Source organism: Trachemys scripta, chromosome 10 (assembly GCF_013100865.1).
Source record: "Trachemys scripta elegans isolate TJP31775 chromosome 10, CAS_Tse_1.0, whole genome shotgun sequence".
NCBI lineage: Eukaryota > Metazoa > Chordata > Testudines > Emydidae > Trachemys > Trachemys scripta.
Window position 1 is genome coordinate 27,233,278 of NC_048307.1, and position 27,933 is coordinate 27,261,210.

Sequence of the window (27,933 nt, forward strand, 5' to 3'; positions counted from 1 at the left end):
GGGTGCAGGAGTCTGCCATAGAGCATTTATAGGCTCCAGGATGGCATCGTTCAATGGCAGGGCCACCCGCAATGGCCCTAAGGCCGCTAAAATATCAACTAGGGTGTGGGAGGATTTGGAGATCTCTTCTGCCTAGATACCCAGTTTCTGGGCTACCCTGCTCAGGAGCTCCTGGTGCACCCTGTAATCGTCTTGGTTGGGGCGCCATAGTTGTTCGGTATTGGGTATGGCACCAGGGACCGATCCCCATTCTGACAGAGATGGCAGGGAGCTCTTGACACCAATATACTGGAGTAGGACCTTCTGGACTGGGGGGTCCTGGATTGGCTGGAAAGCCCAGGGATTCAGAATGGCCTCTGCAGTGGCATTTGCCATTGTGCTGGCAGTAGTGTGCCTCAGTTCATGTCAGCCATAGGGTGCCACCGATTAGAGCAGTGTCTGCTCCTGCGTGAGGCACAGGACTCCACTTCCAAACTGGAGTCTGAGGAGTCACTTCTCGGAGAGCAGAGCAGAGTGGTACCCACTGGTGCCAGAGAATGGTGCCAGGAGGGAGCAGATTGGCGCTACTACCCTGCGCCATCCTGGCTGGCTTGCTCTTCAACAGTACCTGTTTTGGTGCCACAGCGGTCCTCGTTTCTGGTGCTGCCACTGTTAATTCCCGAATGACCGGCTAGGTGGCACAGGGAGGGAGAGAAGGTCCCTTGCTGCCTTAAACACCTCCAGTGTTGATGGCAGTGCCACAGCTGTCAAATCCTGGTGGCTCTTCCTGGGCGGGGAGTCCAATGATATCAGATCCAAAAGCCCCCTTCCTGGGGCCAGAGTCAACATACCATTCGCCCTGCTGGCATCTACGAGCAGCCTGGCATGGGTTGCACCCTATCAGCGTCTCTATTGCCCAAAGACCTTGGGGTTGGAGAATGCCCCCGATCGGTCATTCTCTGCTTTTTCCTTGGCACTGGCGATAGGGAGTGGTGCTGAGAGTCCTGTGCCGGAGTTGACTTCCTTGGCACCGGAGATGCATGTCGGTGCTGGGAGTCCCTGGCCGTCAGCGCGAATCCGTCCTCGGTGCTGGGGAAGAGGAACGGCGCTGTGCTTTCCTCACAGACTTCTCTGGGGTACTTCTCACAGAAGTCAAAGTGCTCGTGCTGAGTCCCATGACTCAGCTGCGAAGGGGGATGGATTGCTGCCTCCAGAGGAGGAACTTAAGTCTGGTGTCCCTGTTCCTTTTTCTTCTGGATCTGAAGCCCCTGCAGATCCTGCACCGCTCTCGCACATGTGTCTCTCCCAGACACTTAAGGCAGCTAAGCTAGCGTGTGGGTCACTAACCGGCATTGATTTGTGGCATGACGCACATTGTTTGAACCCTTGGGACCGAGGCATACCTTGGTGCCCAGGGAAGGGATAGCCCTGCTGAGCGGGGTTCACTACTGATTACACTACTACTAATTAACTAACTAAACTTAAATCTACAGCGGGGTGGGCAAACTATGCCCCACGGGCCACATCCAGCCCGCCAGCCGATTTAATTCGGCCCTTCGCTCCCATGCTTGCCCCACTCCCACGCTCCAGCCAAAGAGCGGGGTCAATGGCCGCTCTGTGCACGTGCCGCAGTTCCACCCAGCTCCCGGAAGCAGCGGCATGTCCCCCCTCCGGCTCCTATTTTTACGGGCAGCCAGGGAGCTCCGTGCACTGCCCCCACAGCTCCCATTGGCTGGGAACTGTGGTCAATGGGAGCTGCAGGTGCGACGCCTGCGGACGGGGCAGCGCAGAGAGCTGCCTGGCTGCACCTCCACGTAGGAGCTGGAGGGGGTACATGCTGCTGCTTCCGGGAGCTGCCTGAGGTAAGCGCCACCCGGAGCCTGTACCCCTGAGCTCCTCCCGCACCCCGTCCCCCTGCCCTGATCCCCCTCCCAGCCTCCAAACCCCTCAGTCCCAGCCCAGAGCACCCTCCTGTACCCCAAACCCCTCATACCCAGCCCCTACTCCAGGCCGGAGCCCCCTCCTGCACCCTGAACTCCTCATTTCTGGCCCCACCCCAGAGCCCACATCTCCAACCAGAGCCCTCACCCCCTCCCCCTGCCCTGATTTCCCTCTCACCCTCCAAACCCCTTGTCCCAGCCTGGAGCACCCTCCTGAACCCCAAATCCCTCATCCCCAGGCCCCCCAGAGCCCACACCCCCAGCCAGAGCCCTCACCCCCTCCAACGCCCCAACCCCAATTTCGTGAGCATTCATGGCCCACCATACAATTTCCATACCCAGATGTGGCCCTCGGGCCAAAAAGTTTGTCCACCCCTGCTCTGCAGGTAACCAGTCACAATTTTACAGAACCAGTCCACTGAGAGAAGGTGCTTGCAGAAGTGTAAGAGTGAACAGACGTTCTAGCAACTGTCACGGGCAGTAAGAAGGAACTGAAGGGGTAGCGGGACCCTAGATACCAGTTCTATGAGGGCAAGACTCCAGGGGGCACTAGAACCAACCCGATGGATGCCACTGAGGGAAAAACTTTCTGGCGGCAGTGCTCGGGGCGAGCAGACACCTACATTGGAGTGGACATGAGCAAGCACTCAAAGAATAATCTTGATATGATTATGATTACAACTATATGAGATGTACTAGGTAAATGCAATGAGTCAAATGCTGGTTTTAGCATGAGGCCTAAGTTAGTGGGGAACCTCCATAGAATCTTGGGGAAAAAATCCTCCTTTCACTCTGCAGAGCTACTTTATACCTGCTACAGCAACCTTAGGGCTTCAGCATCCCTTATGTGGTGGGGGATGAAAATGGCTGTAGTTGTGCAACCAACTCCTGCCCTGACCTGCTCTCAAAATGTTGTAAGTGCCAGGGAGCACAGCTCTATGCCACCTCGGGGTGATATCTTAGAATCTTAGCCTACTCCTCCATTCATTTTTTCTTTAGTTAGGACCACAGGTAGCAACACAGGAGTGGACAAGATTTGCCCCAATGTCTGTATAATCCACTGGTGATTGTATTATACAGAGGATATGAGCTGTTATAGCCCCCATCTACAGAAGCTTCGTTCTTTAACTCAAGCTGTAGCAGTTCACTCTTTCAGCTGTAGAGCCCCCTGGTTCAACCCCCAGTGTACCAGCAAAGAAGATGGCCATCACATCTGTAAATACTATTGTGGGGTAAGTGCATGTTCCTTTCTGAAGACGACCAAAGCTATAGTAGACCAAAAAGTAATTGCCATGTAACTTGCACGCTCAAAGACAGAAAAAAAAAAAATCCCAACAATGTATAAATTGGATTTATAAGAGGTTAGGGGGAGAAACCTAAAGGGAATAACTATGATTGCAGGTTCATGGAAAAGGATGGGTACAGGAAAGAGAATTAAAGAAAATATATGGGAAATCAAGAGACACAGGGGACAATTCAAGAGGTAGGAAGATACATAAAAGGAAATAAAGGAGCATGGTGACAGAAAAAAACAGAAATGAAACAAAATGACACAGTGAAATAAAAGTGCAGCTCTGCAGAAAACCAAAACCAAAACAAAACAAAAAAAGTGAGAAAGAGAAAGGAAAGGCAGTGACTGAAAGGGGAAAATATGCACAAAGCCTATGACAGAATAACAGAACAGAGGCATCGTATGTATGTAGTTCTTTTAAAATGTATGGGGGAGGATCATATTTATATCTCCTTAAAACACATTTCTGATGAGTTAAAGAAATGCAATGTATTTACCATGTAACAACATGGTAACCACAGTGTAACTAAGTATTCAGCATTGATCATGTAAGCAAAAAAGCACCTATTATATATAGCTATGCCTCATACCATGATTGCCAAGGTCAAGATACCCTTTTATCACCTTTTGTGGAGCTAATGACTCTATTCTATATTGTCCAATTAAACGGGTTTTATAAACAAAAAAAACCAGAAGAGGGCTTTTTCTTTCCCCTTGAGAGAAGAACAATGCACACTTTTTGGCAGAAGTAGCCTATTTAAATGTGTATTTTAATAAACTAGTTATTGCATGTGTAAAATATTAAATTGTTTTAGACAGGGACTAGCAACCATATGAAACTTTAAAGCTGATGGTAAAGAAGAGGGCAAGTGTGGGCAGACTCAGGGCAGTGATGGTAAAATCAATTTCAGAAGTGCTGCTTTAAAATAATTAAATATGTTACTGTATCTGTATTATGACTGTATTATATTGACTAATACCATTCTTTTTTGTACACAAAGGAATACAAAAATGGGTAATAAATTACTAAAGAACACTCTCCTTTCAGCTCTGTTTATATCCACATTAAACACTGTAATTATAAATCCACTGGAGGATTAGAATCATTAATGCACTTGTCCCCCTTCCCTCCTACACTCTATAAAAGGTAACTAATCTGTAATTACAGAACCAGCTACACATGGTTTCATTACTGAGGGCCAGATCCTATTGTCAGGGAGATTGGATGGATCTCCTGGTTATATGCGGATCTTCAAATGAGAGCAGGGAAGCAGAAACCTACCCCTGTCCTCCTCCGCCTGCAGCACAGATCTCAACATGCAGACCAGGCTTTCCATATCAACACTATTTAAATACACTATTAATCCTCAGCTAATAGCAAGAGTCATATCTAGAGGAAGATTAAGCATGTGCTGCTAGTTTAAAGGCACTTTGTTTCAGCAGCCATACACAGAACACCCCTGTACTTATCTCTCCACCTGGAATTTCTAAAAACTGTCACCCAAGCATTTTCAGAACTGCTGATCACTCTCAGCTCCCAATGAGTTTTCAAATAATGCCACATATCACAAAAAAGCCAAATACTATGCAACATCTTTACTGGACCTCCCTTCCCTTACTCCCCAATCTAGTTCAGTACCAAACGAAACTACAGCATCTAGTTGGCACTAGAACACATGCCAGTGAAATGACGAGTTTGTTCTTTACCTACTTTTGTCTGTGACATCACCTAGGATCTGCCATATCATTGCTAAACTGTGGCCTATAACACACTGCTGGAAATTTGTGGGTGGATCTATTCCTGAGGTCAGCCAGGAAGTGCCTTTGTGTCAACTGACTTTTGCCTTACTAGTATTGCTGGAGAGGTAAAGTAAAATGGTTGAATTAAGTGACTCTCCCCAGCTGATCACAGGAAAGGACATGTCAGCCAAGGAATAACAGTAAGTGAGCCATACATAGGTTAGACATATAAATAGTGCTATAAAAGGAAATGAGAAAGAGAAAGGGAAAGAACGCGAGAGAGAGCATGTGTGCGTCTCTCTCTCTCACACACACACACACACAGAGACCTATTAGAGAACCACCAATGTCAGCAGCTCTTGTCAGGCCTGACATACTCAGTTCAGCTAACACACTTTTATCATAATCTCTCTCTAAAAGGGGTCATGTACGGTATCATATACAAAGTGATAACATGCTGGTTCTGAAAAGCATTGTATGATGTATGTACAATAGATATAGATATGTGCTGCAAATGTGTTCTTAACATGTATTTGGCAAGCAGTTCCTAAGCCATGCCTGTTCCAGACAAAGGAATGTGGTTCCACCTAACTGAATGTGTCTCCAATATAAATTAAGCAAGGTATGGCTGAATGCAAAGAAAAGCACATTTATATGCAAGGTAAACAGAGCGATCAGGAGAGCAAGTGGGGAAAGATGACTATATAATCTTGATAGGGGATGGAGACCGCATCCCAAGGAGGCCCTCCTTCTTCTTGAAGCAAGGTCAATGAATTTTATGGCATCTACCTCCCAGCGGGAGAGAGAAGCTAGGCCTGGGCTTACTTTTCAAAGAACATATTTCAAAGGTTTACTGGGCTATAAAGACAGGATCTGAACGTCAAGCGATTAGCAACTGAATCAACTGATTGTATACAATATTACAGTGTTATAGAAGTGTATACAGTGAGGTCTTTGATGAAAGCCTGTGACACATTAGTAATTAATATAATTGTGAAATGTGTGCATTAACATTACATGAGGAATTGTGATACTCACTGATATTATACTTTAACATCTGTGACCAAACACAGGGAAAAACAGGTTCTCTCCCACACAGGAGGGAAGGTAGCAATCTACCTGTCTCCCATGTAACTTAAGCATTATGGAATCAAAATGATGGAAGCCTCATTTATGTATGAATCAGAAGGAGGATGGGAAATCAACAGGAAGGGAAGATCAGCAGGAGGTCCTCCTGTCTCTTTTAACAGGGTCAATGAACTTTTGAAGATTGAAGCAGAAATATAAAGCCATTTTGGTATCCATCACTTGGGGGATACAAGGAGCCAGAGCTCTTGGAATCACAGAACATTGGATTGTTCAACCAAGGGGGATGAAGTATAGGTGAGAAACCTAATTTGCTGAAATTAAGTTTTAGTTTTAGAAGCATATTTTTACTTTTGTTTGCTTGTAACCCTTTGTCTTTATTCCTTATGCTTGGTATCACTTAATTCTATGTCCTTTTGTTATAATAGCCTGTTTTACTTTTACTAGTCACTAATTCAGTGCTGTGACCGAAGTAAGTGTATTTGTCAAAAAACGGTTAAATTAATGAGCTGCTGTGTATTATCTCTTTAAAAGGAGCAACAATCTTAACTTATGTGACTATTCACTATGTGGGCTGGACGCTACAGTGAGACATCTTTGGGGAACTCGGGAGCTGGGGCCACACCGGTTTACCTGGCAGATAAGGTTTGGACTGGCAGAGTTTGCTGGCAAGGCAGACAAGCTAGTGTGTCAGACAGCTGTCACCCAGCTTAACACTCACCTGCTAAGACTGAGAGGGATAACATGGTAACACTCAATTCTGGGAACCTCAGCAGATTGTCACGGGGGAAAGGATGAAAAAGGAGGGGACAGACAGCTGTTGGGGGGGAGGGAAATTGGAGGTGTAACGAAGTGAAAAGGCATTTTAAAAAATGCTATGCGGGAAAAAAAAGTTGTAACATATCAAAAGATGAGTCACTAAACTAACCTTTCCCCCACCCACCTGTAGCCATGTAGAGGAGTAACCGCAGTTTGCTGTGCAACCCTGGGCAAGGGATTTCAAGTTAACAGAAATCAAGCATAAAGAGCTGGGATGGAGAAGAGGTCGTCTTTAAGAAATCGTTATCTCCCCAGCTTTTCGCAACAGGTCTGTTAGGTTTCATTTAATTATTGCTCCCTTGACTTACTGACCTTTCTGTTGAATGGTTGGCCTCTCAAATAGCAAGGATTTGGGATGTTCCAGGGTTTACTTGGCCTAAAAGGCCACATATATTATCCTCTGAATCCAGCCATTACACAAAGCACTATTGCTTCTCAGATTACATTGCAACTGTAAGTGTTGCCATGAAAAATTGTCCATTTCTGATAAAATTGCAAACAAACGGCTACCACTTGCATGACAATTATGGGGGGAGAAGCATCATTAGCTGAGTCTCGTGGGCTACTCCTATTTACAGTGAAAATGGGAGTTAATTTTCACCTCCCACCAAAAAAAAGATAAGGATCAATTTTAATTAATGTTATACTGTGAAGAAGAGATGCAGAAGGTCAAATACAATTTAAGTAGTAATTAGCTATTTCACTGTAACAAAGTCCCCTTTGAAATCTGTGCTTTGTTTATTCAGCAGAATATAGTACTCAAATGTTTTTCTTGAGACATCAGAACCCTACACATGGCAAAGCATTTGGATGCCACAGAGAGAAGAAAAAGTCAGTGAAATAGGAAAAGAATTGGGAATGAGTAGAGGACAATATAAGGAGCAAAAAGATTTGAAATCAAGTATTGTTAACTCTTTCACTACTGAGACAGGGAACTGCCTGAAATTGTTTAATTGGTTGACTTTATTTGGGAGAGCAGAAAAGATTCTGTGTTGACAAGGGAAGAGGGAGTCAAAAATAACTTTTTCAGGATGAGGAGGTGTTAGTAACTATGTCCCTGACTGATAGGCAAAAAGAGTTAGCTTAACATGATTGAAAAGCCCTCATAACATAACATTTTTTAGATCATTTTGAGCTGGTAATGCCAACCAGCACACTGATCTAAAAGTTTCACCTGCATCATAACGAGGGCTTTCCAATCATGTTAAGCTAATTTGATTGAGATAACACAATTAAAGGAAGCAGCCTCTTTGTCCATCGAGACATAGTATAATCGATAAAGCCAGCTCCTCACTTATTTTGGGCATTAGCATCACTAATGCGGTACTGTCAACCACAAACATTAAAAAAAATCAGAAGTTTGACTTTAAAACTCACAATATTTTAAGAATTATAAATCTGGGGTCTTTTTATTCATTTTCTGGTTTTAAGCACATTTTCAATCTTTTTTCCACACCATAAGTGGTAGACATTTACTGAGAGGGAGTGGATAAAACCAGAGACTTGTGTAATCAAAGTGATACAGAAGTTTGGGCACTAAGAGGATACTAAATATGGTGAGGCTTGTGATAATATCACCAAAGCTGATAACAATGCTGCTATATAGCTGCTTGCTGGTCCCCAAAAATCCACTGACAGATGACAAATCAAAGTGCTGAGTAGAGGCAAAGCCAAATCACTATTTCAGCAGGCCCAGCAAAGAATGGGTATTGCAATTCTGGGCAACTGCACCTATATTCTGCTTCTGTGGTCCAGCAAGGGCACCCACTCTGTCTTCCAGTACCCCACTCATCACCTTTCTTGTGCAGACACAGCTTTCTCTCTCTCTTGGCAGGGGTATTTCCAGACTGCCCAGTACCCTGGCTACACTGTGAATACTCCAACAAGACAAACTGCCTAAACAGGCCTATTTTGCCATCTCCTCAGAGACTATAAACAGTATAATTGCCACAGTGAAGTTACCAGACAGCCCATTTATTCTTAAAATTAATGCATTACAGAGAAAACATAGTATAAAATATAAGTACCTACATGCATACTAATTTTCTTACCAGAGATCATCCTCTGACTCCAACAAGGGGTCTGGCAGGTGAACAGTCATTCAAACCCCACCAAGGGGGTTTTCTGTGGTCACAAGTTCATAACAGCTGTTAGCTCAGACCAATCTCATCCATGAACCCGAGAGTCATTCTTTTATACAGTTTGGGCCTCTGATCCTGTCTTTGTGTAACAGGTGATCAGTAGACAGTGGGTTTCTCCTTGATGTGCAGCTTAAAAAAGGATGGTCTGGAAGTAGGTAATTTGCATTCTCTTCCTCCCAGGTATTTCCTAGGGAACCCACTCAACTAAAAGTTCCGTCTTTTCTGGCCCATTGTTTTGAGAGATCTCTGAAGCTCATAACATTTCACATGATTGACATTACTTTTGACACCCCTTAAGGAACAATCCCACAATAATGCATAAATATTAGCATCTTTAATACAATGAACTCCTAAGATACTGAAACTTAATTCAATAAGGTTTGTCCAGGATATGGCAGGAAACTATCATATCTGTCACAATGGAATCCTCTGACTAGGGAATATAGGAAAAGGTCTAAGGCTGCATGGGGTTGTGGAAGGCACAGTCAATTTAAAGCCTTTCTTTGGCTTTTACAATTACCAGTGAGATGTTAAAAGTATTATACATTTTGGTTCACTAAGAGCTTGGTCCTGACTTCCTGACACAGGTAAAATCTCCAGTGGCACCACAGAGATTTTTGCCTGCATAAAAACTTCAGAGTGAGTCCCAAAAGGGCAGGGAGTTTTTTTGTTTTTTTTTTCTCCAAAAGTCTGCTGTTGTCAAACTTGTGAGGATGTAATTGTACAACATGTGTTGACACATCCAGTCCTACAAGTGAGTGAGATACTACTGCTATTCTTTAGCGTAAGCAAGGAAATATACATGAGGGCTTAGTTACAAAGTTTACATATAGTATTCTCAGCAAGGAAGCTCCTCAGAGGTAATAAATAGTATGATCCCAAGCTATTACAGTGGCTTCCAATACTAGCATGATATTATGTTATCCATTTGTGATGGCAGTTTTGATCTCTCTACTGTTCCGTACGTGCGGATTTTGACTACCTTGCTTGCCTTTTTGGGTGAAAAATGCTTGGAGGGTTGAAACAGGCATGCTTCCGAATATTTTGTTTAAGATGAGGTTGGGAGTGGATAGAATACATAATATGATTCAACCAGCCTACCCTGCTGGTACAAAAGCCAGTGTCAGCAAGATATGATTTAGATGAAATAAACATTGTTGTAACATCTCTCGAAGTATTATTATGTATCCAGAATGCTATTGGCTAAGGTGTCTGGATATGGACAACAAAATGTGGAATTGATATAGCAATGCGAAAATGATATTTTGCCTAAACTTAGCATACATTGATAGTAGACATAAAATAATTCAATACATTTTTCAATCACTGGGAAATCAGATCTATAAGATGCAGCTTCATTCTAGAAGCCCACATGTTCACATATCACGTAGAATTATTTTTCCCCATAGGGAAGCACAGTCCTCTGAATAGCCCTTTTTGGAGAAGCAATAGACAGTTACCTTCTGCTCCACGTGTCTTCCAAATAGAGAGAAAGCAAATGTGAGCCACTATTGTCTTACTTTTAATTCTGTCCATTTGAAGTCCACAAGAAGGGGCATGAACTCAGAACCTATGTTCAAGATCTGCTGCCAATAAAATAGTGGGCTAGCATCAGAAGCACAAGCAGAATATTCATCCAGTGAAAAGTTGGTCCAACCTCAAACTACAAATATACTCTTGTAGCTCAGAGGAAAGCACTGGGTGACTTCTAAAAAGCTACCTGTCCTTTCCTTCTTCTTTTAATGCAGTCACCCCCAAGAATAATGCATACAGGCAAAGCTGCAAACTGAAGGAATAGATTACAGGCTCAATTTTCCCTTAATATCTCTTCTTCCATGACACTCTGGTCCACTGTAAGAATATAAAAAATCTGCCTCACAGAGGTACCAATGGGCACCCCCAACTCAATCAGCAGATTGCTTTCTGGTGAATAGGGAATGGAGCCTCCCAGGAAGGGAGATGAGATGGAAGCTCTCCGGAGATGAACAGACAAAGAAGAAGCAAACAACCCGTTCCCTTCCCCCCCCACCCCAAAGAAATAAAACACCCCACAGAAAAAACAGAGCATAGTGGTACCAATCTACCTATTTAATCAGTTCATTTATCTGTATTTAGCTAAAGCAATACCACAGAAGGTTTATGTTGCCCATAATTTTTAAAAACACAATATGAAACCCTCCACCAAACCAACACACCATAGATCCCTGACATTTCTGCTGCCACAAATCAGCAAAACATACTGTAAATTAAATCACTCTCTCTCCACCTCTCACATTCTCCCCAAAAGATCCTTAGTTTTCCCAAATTCCTGCTCTAACAGATAGGCTTTGCAATGTGCCTGGAAGATCAACAAGTCTGAACTATTTAAGACAAAGCGGGGGAACGAAACCTCTAAAGTTTGGAAACAACTGATCCAGACAGATCTCTGAGCATAGCACAAACCTTACTAACTGAAGGTACAAACTATATGAATTGCTTCACCAACCAATAAAATACAGCTACCTCTAGAGTGAAACAGGGTAAGTGTAACATCAAACATCACTATACAGTACATCAGTTTAGGTCAGAAGGGAAAAATACCATATCCAACTGAAACAGCAGGAATTTAGGTAGCCAAAAATGCAATTACCTAAGTTGAAATCCGGCCACAGCACTGAGGTTAATGTTCTCTCTCGTGTGAAAAGTGCCATGTCATCTTTAATGATCACAGGAGGTCAGGACCTCCGTATTACATCTCATCTGAAAACTCCAACAACACAGTATCCCCTCACACCATGCTGAGTATTGATTCTGAGAACTGGTGCAGAGGGAAGAGTGCCATGTACTGAATCACCAACACTGCTTCCTGAAGCACCTTCATTTTCCCTAGAGGTCTCCTATCTAAGTACAGATCTGATCAAATGCTGCTTAGCTTGTGAAATCTGATGAGATCACAGCCCAAGGTAAAATGGTTGTAGAATGACACCTTGGTTTCACTAATGCAGAAGCAAATTAATTTTGTAGCACTGTGTTTCTCTTTCTCTCTCGCTCTCACACACACACGATAAAAAAAAAAATCTTCATGCTTACCTGGCTATGGTACATATTTCTACTGAAACATTCCATATATTTAGAATAGGAAATATTGCAGAACTCCAGTCAACATAACACATTTAAGCAGCAAATGATTTTATGCTGTCCAATGTATCACACAGGCAGAATTAGATACAGATTATGTCCTTAGATAACTACCACCGAAGTCAATCCAAGCCATGCAAATGAACCCACGAGCAGTTTGGCCCAACAAATATGACCTGTAGAGTGAGAGTCACCTCTCCAAGAATAGAACTTGTTTGCCCATATAAACAAAGCAAAAAATATGGATTGGGTGGCTAACTTGAGCCTCCACCAGCATCGCAACATCCGCACTACTCTTTTTAACATGCTTACATGAGCTGTAGTTGACCTGGCCTGGGAGGCTTGCTCCAAGCTGAAGTGTACATATGCACTCTGGTAGCTGTCTTCCTCTGGTTGAGCTGCAGCCTTTTATCCCAGCTGTGGTTAATCAGACAGTTAGTCACAGCTAGTCAGGTAAATGACCCATCTATTAACCCCTTCCTGGCTGCTACAGCGTGGGGTCTATACACCCCATCATATGGGAAAACACACTTTTTGGCCCAATCCTGTGACCCTTAGTCCCATGAGTATGCCCACTGAAGCCAATGGGACTATGCTCAGTTAGTAAGGACCATTTGCATGAATGATCACTGCAAGATTAGGCTCCCTGAAATGAGTTAAACTTCTGAATTACAAAGTGGAAATTCAAGCAAGAAGCCAGGAAGACCTGACTGGCCCCTGCTTAGGAATGTGTCTCTGCAAAATTTGCTAATTTTCTCTTGCTCAGGAAACTATTATTTCTTTGCGAACAAGGAATCTGAGAGGAGAACCAAGAGGGATTTCCACTGTGCTAAGCCTTACTGGCAACCAGAAAAAAAAAATACATAAACTCCTCAGAATTATAACTATGTTTAAGGAAAACAGCATCCCTGTCTGACAAGTCAGGTCTGATCAACTCATCAACAAGGACAATTTCAAAGCTGCCAAAACTAGTTTAGGAGTCTGCTAGAAAGTCAGGAGCAACCAGTGAAGGAAAATCACCAATGCATTACCATGTGGGTTCTGTGACTGAAACTCCAAGAGGGCAAAAGTATAAGGAGGTGGGGCACAATATTTAGGGACTAAAAAATGCAGGAGCAGGGGGAGAGAAGAAAAGGCTCCATTAACGTAAAACTCATGGCAAAAGACGACTGTATTTTTATAAAAGAAAAAACACATTTATGCTCTGAGTGTAGTATTTGTCTAAATCTAAACGATACAGGAAATGTTACACATCTCCTAAGGCAGGAGGCACTGATATCCTCTACCTTGTGTAGTCACTTCCACCATTCTGGCTTGGTAGCATTTTATACTCACTTTGTAACTAGTGTAAATGACTCCACAAGGCAACAGTAAATAAGGCCCCTAGAGTTTATTCATTAATGGACCAATCCTTCAAACTTACTGTTGCACTAGTGCTTAGAATCACGTATATGGAAATTTCAAACCTGGAGTAAAGTTGATGGGTGAAATCCTGGCCCATTTAAGTCAATAGGAGTGTTGCCACTGACTTAAATGGGGCCAGGATTTTACCCAATTTTCTGATAAAATGACCCAAAAGAAATGTCACTGTCTTACACCAAATACTAACAATATTAACATTGTTATACTTGAGGCTGTACAAGACACAAAGTGAAGCCATCCCCAGCCCCGAAGGTTGAGACTTTGGTCGACAAAAAGAGAGAAGCTTTGATACACTGAGAAAGCCACAGGGACAATTAGTTTAGAGAGCATGTTTTTAAGTTTGGTATGGATCATTTCTTGCAGGGGTGATAGAAGGCATTTCTTTTCAGCATTTTCAAAAATCCCCACGGAATCTTTCTGATATTTTATGAACATTGTTTTCAGTTGTAATATTCATTTTTCATTACACTAACATAATTCTTTTACTTTACAGTTGGATCCACAGCCTTAAATACACAGAGTTGTGCATATTGATTAGAATTATTACACGCATTTCAAATGCTTGCTTCTCTCCAAAAGCTGTTTTACTAAACCTCCCATTTTTATCCAGCTAGAACTCCTCTGTGAATAGCCAGCCTAGACAATTTTTCAAAAATGTCTCATGTCACATTGCACGTTACACAACTGAACATCTGAGAGCTACCTAAAAATATCTGAAAGCTACCAACCAAACACTCCAGTGGACAAACCAGATTGCTCCTGAAATTTAGGAAGTCCGGAAATTCACTACCCCAACAACATTTTGCTGGTAGCTAAGGCATCTTTTCCTTCAGATGTGAACATCACTTTGAGTTACAATGCTGACATAGTAGTATTAATTTGTAATGTTACATTTTCTGATTAAAAACAACATGTACTATTAGACACCAATCCGCAAAGTGATGCATACAGGTGGATCCTAAAGCCCTCACAAACCCCACTGAATTCACTGGGGTTCTGCCTGGGTGCAACGTTCCATCTGCATGTATCTTTTTGCATGATGTTTATGAAGTGTTCACAAATATGATGGAAAGCCATAAAGTGCTAACAATTTATAAGGTAGATCATAACAGTTTATAGAAGCTGATACCCATAATGAATTTGAACAAAAGATTGGAAATTTGTGGGAGATTTTTAGCAGTTAAGTAATGATGAGGCTCAGTTGAATAGTGGAGACCCTTAGAGAATTCACCTTTAATCTTTATTTGTACTATATCAAGTATAAAATGCCATATGTTGTCAATTGATTACAGCTTTGACTTTGTCTGCAAATTGTTGGATGATATTGTTTTTACTGGTTTCTAAATTAAATCCGAATTACATAAAAAAGATAGTGTAGGCAACAAACCATCTTAGATATGGGATGGCTTACATTTCCAAATACATCTTTTCTATCTCAAATTTCTAAGATCCTAAGTAAGTGCAACAAGACAATTCACATTAAATAGCATATGTATTAAGTATTAAATAGGGCCAGATTTGCCACCCTTAAAAAGTAACAATGATTACAATATAAATAAGTTCATCTTTCTCCATGGAGGTATTGTGCCAACAACTTTCACTGTTACATTACATTTTAGACAAGGATTTCAGAAAAAATGAGGTAGCTCTTCAAAAAGATTAAGTCAAAGGCAAAGAAATTAAAATATTTACACTCAATAAAGTGGAACCTGGAAATTAGCAGGACTAAGAAGACTAGGAAAAACAGATAGAAATGTTATTTCTTTTATGTCTTCGGCTATTATTGTGTCGGAAGGAGGAAACTTGCAAAGGAATAACTGCATCTGCTGGAACACCATGGATTCAAGGGAGTAATTGAGGAAGATAAGGCCATTGAAGACAAACTAAATGATTTCTTTTCATCACTCTCTTCCACAGAGGACACTGAGGAAATACCTACTCCAGTTCTGTGCTCTTTCCTACTAAAAACAATGAGATTGTCAGACTGAGTTGATAATAAATGAGGCAGTCAAACACACTTAAAAAGCAACAGGTCACCAGAGGTGAAATCTTGGCCCCACTGATGTCAATGGGAGTTTTTCCAGGGACTTCAATACAGCCAGGATTTCATCCTAGGACTGACTGGTATAAATCCAGAAATTCCAAAGAAACGAACATGAAGGGACTGAGCTGGGTGTCATTGTGATCAGCCCAACGTGTAGTAGTGATCAAAACAACAAACAAAATGGTATGCTATTTAATGAATGGGATCGAAATAACATAAGACATTATACTAGTACATGAACAGCTTAGTGAAGAAGTAAATACAAGGTCACGTTACAGAGGTATATAGATTAATTAATGGACTAGAGAAAGTAAATAGGATGTTCCTAGTTAATTTTTCCCATAATATAAGAACAAGCAGGCGTTTAATGAAATTCAATGCTACCCAATTTAAAACTATAACAGGAAACATTCATTATACAAGCCCTAAAACTGGAATTAAGTATCACAATACCTTTGAGTCCAGAGGTTTAGTATGATTCCCAAAATAACTAGACATTAATGAGAATATCCACAGGTATAATAAACAGGACAAAAACTTTTTTTGTTAGGAAGGATATAGCTCCTAATACTCTGGGCCACAAGGTGGCTTCTTATTGAGGAGATTGAGAAGAAAGTTCTCATATGAGTAGGTTTTCATAATTGTCCATGACACTGTATTTTCTATCTTCCGGAGAAGCATCTAATATTGGTGAATGTCAGAAAGAATACAGCAGTGAACTAGGTAGACCACTGGTCTGCTGTGTTATGGCAAGTCCTCTGTTCCTGTTCATAGTGTATAGAATGTATTATACACTGTGCATTCTCATTCTAAATGGTATTATTTTTCATTCTCACTTATATTTATGTAATAGTAGAAGTAACATGGCAAGGTGCTTAAATACCCCCAGAACAATCCATTGATTGGGCACTGCGTAACGCTTGGAGGCATACAGGAAGGGCATCAGTGGCACATTTTTAGAGCATATCTGCTGGATGATGCACAGAGAAGCATTTGTTTTAATTTCTGAGTGAGACATTTTCTCATCTTCCTACAACCAGGGGAAGTGTAGCAGCATCAGCTATTATGGAAGGATACAATGTTTCGAGACAAATAGTTAAAGGAACTGTGCCCTTCACAAAAAAATGCGGTGGAAAAAACCCAAGCCTTCTATCTCAGATTCAAGGGACAGCCCTCAAACCAGGACCTTAATAAACCAATGTTATAATGTTTAGTTTTCAGCCAATATTTTCAAAAGCGAATAGTGATTTTGAGAGTCACAGTTTTTGGTTGTTCGACTTGGGAGACTTTTAAAGTGTCTGATTTTCAGAGGGTGGGAGCTCAGCATCAAATATTGGTCACTCCTTTACTTAGATCCCCTACACACTTATATATTAGTTTTTAAAAAAAGTTGTCAAGACAGACAGAAACTTGATTCCCTTTTTTAGTTCTTAATATTTCCACAAATAGACACCAATTTTTATGAAACTATTCACAATTTAAAATTGTTCTATGGAGGTTTTATGTTAAGATCTAAACCTAACATTTATTTGCATACTAATACTTGGAATAGTCACGATTTGTAATTTGCTGTTTGCACCCACTGGGCGGATAAGTCACATGGTGTGGTTTCAGTTCCATTATTTGATGATTTCCAAACCCACAGAAAGCTTTCAAGATGGCTGCACAAGTACTTCTGTTGCAGATACTCATGATGATTATTCATATTTGCACAAATATTTGCAACACTATCCCTTTTCCGAAAATCCTTGAGAATAAAGTTTTATTCAAATAAACCTTTGTGAAAAGTGAATAAGGGGTCATGAATATCAGCAAAACAAATTCACTGTTTTCATTCAAATGAATGTTGTGCCCAGCTCTAAACAGGTTAAATCGTATACAACCATTTAAATATTTGTTCTTCGTATATAATTTTGCATGTTTGGATATTCAAAAAGGAAAAGAATTTTGAAAACAAGTGCCACCAGATACTACTCCACCCACTGGCTTGATGAGAGGCACCACAAGTGGAAGAATAATACCCTCAAAGTTCAAAGAAAAAAGACTGAACCTATTTTGGACCCTATATTGTTTTGAATAACCATAAATAAAATTCAAGTTTACAACCATTAAATGCAACATAAGAAAGAGCTTTATCAGTATACGTTTTTGTAACTTGAGATATACATCTTCAAAAATATAAGAAACCTGAACTTACTGTGGCTGTGCCGGAGACAGTTTGTGCATTTGTGTCAGCTGCACTCTGTTCAGTGTGTGTCTGAGCAGGAGGGTACATGTTTAACGTGTGCTCTGGAACTGTGGTCTGGCCTGTGTAGTCTGGAGCTGGATGGGGGTGTGGGGCTGTATATTCTGCCGGGATCCCATTCTGAGGTGGAGCGAACTGAGCTGAGGCATAAGGCTGCGCCATTGTGTCAGGAGGTGCTGTAGCTTCCTGATTACCCTGTAAAGTAAAGAAAAAAAAGGCAGAGTCAGAAAAAATGATTTAGAAAGTAAAGAGGATATTCTCCAAGATTTCTAAATGGATGTTTGTTTCCCCTGGAGAGTGTATCCCATCTGAATTAATTCCCTCCTCTGCCACGCCCTATTACAATCCTGCCTTTAGAGAAGCACGTGTAGTTTTCTATGTGGGCCTCTTTAAAATTTGATTGTTAACACCAGGTAAGAATACATGAACTGAAACCCCTAGTGTATATGCAGTCAAAGGAACAGATACTTTAGCTAAAACATTAAATGTTGCCAATGTGTTTTTACTAAAACCAGCAGTTAAGAAGGAAAAGTTATAGTAAATAATTCCACTTATTCCAAAAGTTACAAAACACTGATGGCATTGAAAGAGGCTCGGTATATTTATCACATAGTGCATTCTTTCTCATGGTTTTCTAGATTTCTGAAAACATGCAGCCAACCTAAAATCCAAATGAGAGTTTGAAAATAGATGATCCACTGTGCTCACAGTTTTAAATATTTGTACTAAAATGCTGCTCTCTCAGATGTTCATCACTATTTTAATGTATAATGTATTAAGTAAACGTTCATCCTTTCAGCTGTAGAGCACAAATGCAATGTGATGATTAGATTCAAGCTTAGAATCACAAAATAAAAAATATGGGACTAGAAATACATCAGTTTAAAATCCATTTGAGAAAAAATATTAAAAATACTTTACCCTGTAATGTGTCAGAAAATTTAGATGCAAGAGCTTAAAATGCCTTATCATTTTGCTAGTAATAATTTAACATTTATGTATTAAAATAAACCTTTAAAATTAAAAGACCAAATGGAAGCATCTATAATTTGTATAGACAGTTAGATCTAGTTTTAGCTTTGATATAATTCTGCTGTGGCAAACAGATGCCAAAAATGTTAACGTATCACAGGTATTTAACGTAAATGTCTGCAACATTCTCTGGCTAAATGGACTGACCATAATGAATACATTATGACATTGAAAAAAAAATCTTCTTACAAAACATGTTTGTGAATTTATTTAAGGTATGCCTAAATCATGATGCTACAGATAACAGTGTCAGGGGACACCAGTACCTCTGCAGTATCGGCAGAGAAAGGAATTGAGGATGGCTATACATATTCCAAAGACTCATCTCAATTTCAGGGACAGAACCAAAAAGTGTTGTTCTGAGTCCAACTAAATGTTTTGTTTAACCCCAAACAACTACCCCATCCTTTCTTTTTTTATTTCATCTTCGGGTGCTTTCTTTTACTCTTTTGATTTAGTATTTTAAATTACCTCAATTGCTCAACCAAACACCATTTCAAAACAAAAAGTTGAAATATTTGGTTTCAAAATTAACTTTCAACTTTTTTTTGCTTTTGCTTTTAAAATTTTGTTGCCTCAAAAAATGTATTTTCTGGTTAATTTACTACTCATCGAAAAAATTTCACCCAGCTCCAAAAAAATGCCCACTGAACCTCTGTCAATGAGGTCCAAGAGGAAAAATTATTTCCTGATACCAAAAAAGTGATTGGTAAGGCAGCATCCTAAAAAACCCAGCTCCTATGCTATAATTAAGAGGAGGGAAAGAGAATAGCTAACAGGTGCAAGAGGCATTTGAAAACCCTAAGAGAGTGTAAATAAGTGGAGGAGGGGGCACGCCAATTGATTAGCTCCAACCCGCCAGGTCCTGTCAAAGAGAAGACAAAGGGACCCGCGGAAGGGAGGGACCAGCCCCTGACTTGTCCAGCATGAGCTCTGCCCCGTCAAGACACTGTGATGTCTGGTCAAGATCATCCTCATTCCCCATTGAATGTGCAAAAGTAGGGAGGGAAGGAAGGATTATGAAATATTCAGCCACATTCCACCAAACACGCTCACGCACGTGCACACGCATTTTTTGTTTTCATTAATCCTTGCACCTGCTGGCTTCAGCAAAGGCCATGGCTAATACTGAAATACAGAGGTAATATTGTGGAATTTCACATCTAGGAAGATTTCCAACCAGTTTCAGCTAATTCAAATAAGCATCTAAATACAGATGTGATTATTTGAACAGAACAGGAACTTAGAACTTTGAGGATTCACTAACCTGTATATTACAACAGCCCTTGGTTACATATTACAGGAGAAAAAATGCATTTTTCCTAACTATATGGCAATATGCTGTAGTGAATTAAGCATGGGACACTAGGAGTCTGAAACTCCTGAATGTGAATCCCATCTCTTCAACTAATTTAGTGGGTCCCCCTTGGGCAAATCATTTATACTTTCTGCCTCACTTTATCATCTTTAAAATGGAAACAACAATATTTACATTCTACACTGCACTGTGTTGTGAGATTATTTCATGATTGTACTGTGCTTTGAAAGTGTAAAATAATGGTATTGTTAGTATTACAAGCCAAGATGAAAAGTTAAGTATTTTTACACTAAAACTTGCAACAATTTAAGTTTAAAACTTGGAAAAATACCTTGTACATTTGATTTAGCAGGAATATATCTACTTATTCAGGGTTTTTTTTAAATAAAATTAAAAACTCATTTTTTTATTTCTTTACCTAATACTCCATAATTATTATGAAAAATATTGATTGTACATGGCCAAAATGCACACTAAAGAAAGTATGCACACTAAAACTGGGCAATGATTGGGTTCCTTCATGTGTCTTCACAGGTAATTAGCCATTAGTGTGAATTTTTGTATTTTTTGAAAGTTCTATGTTTAAACTGTAAACATCAAATACTTTAGGACAGACTTTAGTGATAGGAACCAGGGAGCATGGAAGCAACAACAAAAAAAATTTCTTCTACCTACTAAATTGCTTTGACTGTATTGCTTTGAAGCACAGTAGCTGGTCATTCCTGGTCCATAAGTTATTCCTTCATGTCGGTTGTTAGACATGGCATTGCAGTCAGCAGATATTAAAAAAAGAACAATAATGGCAACAAAGGGACCAACAGCTAATGTTCAGATGCTTTTGATCTACTAAAGGTTTTTATACTACCTTGAGTTCTAAAACAGATGTTGCTAAGACCCCCACTGTTTCTCATTAACACTGACAGCAGTTCCATGAGACCCTAATTAATATCTGTACCATTCACACTTAGTGCTAATTACAGCTAATATTTAATTAAGAGCACTGAGCTTTTATATGATTTCTTACCAGCACCTTCAAACATTTCACTTCAGTACTGCCATAAAATGGCATACGTACAATGAAACGTCAGGCACCTTAACACTGATGAGAGTCTTCTAGCTCAGTCATTAGATTTGCTAAACTGAGGTTTTGATTCCCTTATTAAAGTGGCACCAGGCAAAAGTAAGGACATAGTGAAGCGTCAGCATATAAATAAATAACCCCTATGTATTCAGGGAGAAGTGGAAACTTGGCATGCCAGGTATCAGCCCAGGTGTTATTCTTTCATTGAACTTATTTTTGTTTTAATTAAAAATATATATAGTTGTCCACTGTAAGATAAAGAAATTATATGTGTGGGTGTGTATGTACATATACACATACTGTTGTAAGCCAGGAATTTATTATTATGAAGATCATGATAATAATGCTGAGAATTTCTGATTTTAAAAGCAGCTACTGCATATGCCACAAGTGCAGGTTATTTAGTTTTAAAATTTAGTCTAAATAATCTCTACATTCTGGATCCATAATGAGCATATGCATATTCAAAGCACATAATATTACCATAATGCATTAGCATGTCCCATATGATTAAACATATTCTATAATATTAAGATACGTAACACAGAAATTGGTTACTGTTTAAGACGTGAATTCATATTAAGTTTAATACAGTGGAAACTAACAGATCCCTACTTATACTGTTGTGAAATCTTGACTACACAAAACTGATCTAGATTTGAATGGGTCTTTGTGAATCTTAACTTTGTGAAGTTATCTTCTACCCCACGGCATTTTAACAGGGTATTTTAAAATGACATTTTAATGATAGTATTGAAAACAAAATGAAACTGAAAAATGGAATCTACTAAGTTATTTTAAAGGTATGAAATGTTCCTTAAAGTGACAGGAAACTCCATTCTTAATTTAGACCATGAACTTAGGCACTGGAGCAGCCTCAAAACAGTGGGTGACAGTACACAGGCAATGTGGAACTCTAACTAGGCACAAGAGGGTAGACTGAAGTTATAGTTTCAGACTTAACTCTGAATCTCTTTACTTGTATATAAGTTTAAATGACCCCTTAATGTTCATTTTTGTGTGTGGTTTAATAAAGTAGTAGTTGGCAGCTGAAAGAAGAACAAAGGAAGGCAGACAGTCAGGCTCTGCTAAATGTTTTGGCCTGAAATCTAATGAAAACCACATTTCAGCTCCAAAATATGCTTTACGTGGCAGTGTATAAAATCCAGTTTATTGCTTTCTGCTTAAATGCTGAGCTATACCAGAACAAAAAAAGGGCCTTAGTATGATATAGGCAAGTGAAGGCTTTCTAAAATCCCATAGATTATTATACTTAAAACAGAAAAGATCAGAATTTTAAAACATTCCTATTGAGAATCCCAAATCTCCACATTCTTTTTCAGCACTATCTCTTCTGCTCTGAAAGGCTTTTATAATTAAAAAATGCATGAAAAGTGTCAAAACATAATAAAGCAAGCTTGTCATGTTTATACACAAAAGACAGAGCAAAGAAAATATTACTTATTCCGTGTTCCTTTTTAAACACACATTCACAACATAAAACTGTATTTATTCACTAAAAACCTTTAAGGTTGCCCACATTTTAAAGTCTAACTAACGGTTTACTGTTTGTTTTATTCTATTTTAGTTTTATTGTGTTCTGTTTCTTTGGCAAGAGATATTTCACATTCAGAGAAAGCCTCTCATACTGTAGTTAAATGAGCCAAACTGCATCATATCCTCAGGGCATGGAAACAAAGAAGAAAAATGCAAAATTACTCTGTAAACCTGCTGGTTATAAGAACGGCTCAGTTAGACATATCAAGCACAGCAGACACACATAATCACTGCTGTAGCTCGCCTGGCAGAATGACTTAAGCAACAAAATATGTATTAGAGGAGGCTTGCATGCAGTGGTACAGTTGAATAAAAGAAATGCCCTTGCTTGACTAAAATCAGAGTTTCAAGTGAAAATAAAGTGAAAATACCTGCTGTACCATCCTGCTCTCTTTATCCTCCATAAACTTAGCAGCTGCTCTAGTCCCAGGCCATGCAGCATCTGCCCAAAGCAAGCATCAATTATGGATGAGGGCGTGTGAGCTATGTAATGTGTGTATGAGTGTGGATGATAGGGGTGTTGAAGGAGGGGGAGCTAATGCAAGCCTTACTGACCTCCCACTCAACATCTGACTGCTCCCAAAACCTAATCCAGATGGGACTCTTTCAGTTTGCTAGGCCTCGCCCCATCAATCACAGCAGGCCACTCCTCTGTCTCCTGCTACTAGTTATAGAGTGCACCACTGAGCAGATGATTACACACAGAAGAAGAAAAAACACAGCTTGACTACATTAATAGCTGTTTAAAAAACATTAGAAATGCTACTTTGTAAGTTGCCATAAGCTGAACATCTTCATTTTTAAAATAAAATGATTGTATTCTCAGTTATGGAAAACCCTAAACCTCCTAAACCTGTTCTTTTGACAACTGCAGTTTACAGGAGAGAGAGAGTGAGAGTTTAATCTTTCCTACAATTTGAAAAGTTAACAGCAATAAAATTTGTTTTTTAAAGTTGCTAAATACTCATAGCAAACTTAGGCAATAAAAAAATTGTCTATTTTACATTAAATTTACTTTACCCTTTCTTTATAATTGAAATTGTTTTGCCATCTTTATTTTGTGATATTCCTCTTGCCCACCAAGGGAAATATTTCAGAAATGCTTCCAAGCTTTACTTTTGTGCGGCAGCTTAAGCAAGCTAATGCTTCACTATTAAAGGAACTTGTCTAGATCCTCTAGAGGTAGTCTCAGAAATGATTAAATTTCTAATTAAAATCACATAACAGAGAAGAAGGCTAAGACAACACAAAGAGCCCCAAAGAATTCAACTTTACTGCCAATCTGTCATGGGCTGTCACCGGATTCAAGAAGTTAGAGGCAGGATTGAAATACAACAGGTGAGTTTTTATTTACAAATGTCCCAAATTCCCAGAAAAAAAATCTGGATAAACCGTATTAACTGTATCGTTAAACTTACATTCCAACTCAAATACACTGGGTTTCTTTAACAATGCAGGATAATTCTTATAGATTTGCTGCTAGCACTTCCTAGTTAAGGATAATAAAAACAGCTGCTTCAGGTTTTTCCACAGGGAATCAGACATCCAGCCTCATTGGACGAATTGACTAACTCTGCAAGCTTTCTCTCTTGATGTTTAATAATCTGACTGGGCCACTTGACTTGGACCATTTGACTTTTCAACCAAATTCAGACACACAAAATTCTGTAAGTTCCTCCCATTCTTGGAAAGGTAACTGCAAAGCCAGTTCTGCCTCATATTTCACTTAAAAACAAACTCTTTCCCAAGTAAGGGTGTTCCCAAAAGGAAAGAATGAAAGGGGGAAAAGAACAGTTTTTCTTGGACAGAATCAGAAAGAGAGAGAGAAAAAAAGAAAAGAGCAGGGAGTAGCTCAGGGATTTGTATTATTTCCTTGGGTGATGGTAGGATGTCTTTTCTCCACCAAACAACCTCATGCACAAAAGACAAATATGTTCCCAGTGTCCTCTTCATATGCACCATATTGCACCCTGATAAAAGCCTGAATCCCAGCTACCAATATACGTCCAATTAGTAAATGAATTAGTGCCACTGCTCAGGACCATTTTATTACCACAACCATCTTTTTTTGTGTGTACTGGGTATGGCCATATGGCAATGGTCAACAGCAAACAGGGATTATTTTTCCAGGACGCAGTACCAGAGATTCAGTTGTTCTCTCCCTTGAGTGGCACCTTTATGTTACTTGTGATTTTGTATGTTTTTCTTTTAGATATGCTTTTCAGCTAAAAAGTATGGTATGTACCTCTCTCCAATTTGGCTATGTTAAACTCAATGACCCACCTCAACGTTAAGGGTGCTTGGGAAATCAGAGTGGAATAGAAATCTGAAGCATTATATAATCTCTACAAGTATATTTCATATTCCCACCATGATGATGGTATCTCTTCAGTTCTTTCTTTTGCTATGTTAAGTGATCATCTGTCCATGGACACATGATACAAATAAAGCTCATCAAGTGAATTCTCTTTTCAAGTGATTTAGTAACCCAGCAATAAATGTAAACATATGGGGCCAGATCCCACAATGCTTCACTGGCATAAAGTGGCTGTGAAGTTGCCCTATATAGGAAGGCCAAAGAGTCCCTGGGTGTGGGGAGGGAGGGGCCATGTTCACAGGGTGTTGTGCTCTGGTGATTCCTAGCTGGCATAACTGCCTTAGGGGCTATGCCAAACTAGCTCCGTTAGGGCAGTCGTGTGACTATTCTAAAGTTGTGCTGGCAGCCAAATCAGTCCCTGGCGGCACAATAAAATCAGGAGAGTACAACGGGTTTGTTGGCTACTTTTGCACCCTTTCCACCTCTCAGGTTTTGTATCAGAGCAAGTCCAGACCAGGAGTAGTGGGTCCGCTGTATCTAGCTCCAGTCTTGCAACTCAGCTTATGTCTCCTCTTAACTTCTTCTGTTGGAAGGGCAAACCTCAGACTAGTGCTGCTGTACATTTTAGGTTTTAAAAAGTACATTAATGTGGCATTTTTATGACTTGGCATTTTAGGGACAACAAAGACTTTGCTTCTACAGATAGTGGCTTCCTCTCTCACTCACCTACCACAAGATTTTTTTTTACTTTTAAGCACAAATTTGGTGCATTTCAAAGCTGAAATTTCATTAATGTATTACTGTCAAACATACATTTTTGGGAAAAAAACAGCTGCAAAGAAGTGCAGCATGTTCTGCTCTGCACTAATTCTGTCAGTGCTACATATTTCTGACATGGAATATCAGACATAAACACTCTCTTGCCTAGTGCAATGGGCTATTCCCTGAGAAACCTTTCAGGGAAATAAATAATTGTTTTCCAAAACAGAAAGAGTTTCTAAAAGCAATTTAAAGGGGAAAAGGGGACTAATAAAGAATTACAGTACAGAAGGCTTTCTCAAAGGAATTTTCTCTTATATGATTGTCATAATTTATACATTAGCCTTCTGTAGATTTCCATCCAAAAGATCTCAAAGTTTACAAACAGTAAATTAACCATCACAAAAGCTCCATGAAGTATAGACTGTGGCAAAGCCAGAAAGATAACCCAGATCTCTTGACCCTCAGTCTTGGGGGGGGGGGCTTTTTAACCCACAAAACTACAGTTCCACTTAACCATTATAGTGGTAGTTTCACCTCACTAAACAGACCCTCCCAAATTGTCTTTTTGATATATTTTGATATGTGGATAAAAAGGAATATTGGTGTTTACAAGTTTGAGATAATTGATTTAAAGAAGAGAACTAAAAGAAGAGGCTGGACATTTTTTGCACAAAAGAAAACAGAGCCTATCATGTAAAAATTCATATCTATACTGAGGTAAAGTTAAGGTAAATATGGGAAACATACATGCTTAATACTGACCTTATTCCGAATGTAAGTTCATTATATAGAACAGTACAGACACAAAATAAAGCAGATATTAGCAAAACCGCTTTGTCCCTATTCCTGCATCTTAGACCTCATTTACATAGTGAGGATCATGTTCCTTGGTCATAGCAGGGAATGAGCATGACAGGGGTTCTAGACTTACAACTACTCAGCATAAAAGGCTTCACATAGCACTTGATGCGATTCTCATCTGCATGCAGCCTCCATTCACAGATATGCTAGAGCACAGTGCACAGGGACCATGCAGTATCCATCCAGATCAAATGCGTGCTCTTGGCTAATATCACTTAGCTAAAGCAACCAGGATTTGTGCGTGAAATAAAAGGAGTAAAACCTTGAAATCAGGAAAAGATGCAAATGATTCATCTGGGTAATTCACTTCTATAACCACAATAATTGCCAGATATGTGGCTTCAACAAAGCAGAGTACCTTCAAAGTTAACTCACAATTTCCCATGATCTTTCAAGGTTCACATTATTTTTCATACCACATAAAATTATTTTGCCCAGCAAGATCAGAATGGCAAGAAAAGGGACTAGCTACTCTATGAAGCCCACTTTCTGCCCTCAAGGAACTTCTCTCAATTATTTGAGATGGATTTGGCAGGCTACTTTAACACACTAAATAGCGATTGCTTTTTTTGCTTTTATCTACAATCACAGAGTCAAGAAACTGGCATCCTCTACACTGCATATGAGTCCACAGCTGTTCTATAAACTGAGAGCTGTAATGTGAACAGTGACATGTCTTACTCAATTATCTGCCACATTTACTCACTATATTTCTATAGGTGTAGAAAGGACACTTCATTGACCATACTTACCCACATAAAGAACTAGGATTTAGTTTTAATTCTCCTCTAATTTCCATCACATCTGTAAACCAACAGTTAACTGCATGTAAACTTTCTAATTATGTCTGTATTCTGTTGCACTAAAGTTTCACACCTCCTGTACATTGCTATACTGAAAACGAGACACATCTTAGAGTTGAATCACAGTAGATATAATACACTTTTGCTCATTTTATTCCTTCACATGAGGTCTAAGACCCCAGTTCTGCAAAGATTTACATATGTGCTTTATATAATGGGAGTAGTCCCACTAAAGTCAAACATGACTACTTAAGGTGAAGCATGTGGATAGGTCTTTGGAGGATCATGGCCTAACTGAGTCTCTGGGATGGCATGTCTAGCTCATTCACCTTACTGTTCAAGGATTGACATGTGCAATATTTACAAAGGATCCAGGGC

General features: G+C 39.9%; 1 protein-coding gene across 22 annotated transcripts in view; it reads right to left on the minus strand.

Moving 5' to 3' along the window:
- The window catches only part of RBFOX1 (RNA binding fox-1 homolog 1), a 1,522,779-nt gene that overhangs the window by 184,907 nt on the left and 1,309,939 nt on the right, over positions 1 to 27,933 (minus strand). For 21 of the 22 annotated variants that reach the window (XM_034784116.1, XM_034784117.1, XM_034784125.1 and 18 more), the window contains one exon: positions 17,777 to 18,019. In XM_034784116.1, the coding sequence (XP_034640007.1) occupies positions 17,777 to 18,019 (243 nt within the window). Of the gene's footprint in view, positions 1 to 17,776; positions 18,020 to 23,183; positions 23,391 to 27,933 lie in introns of those variants that run through there. The other variant, XM_034784127.1, reaches the window with a different exon arrangement.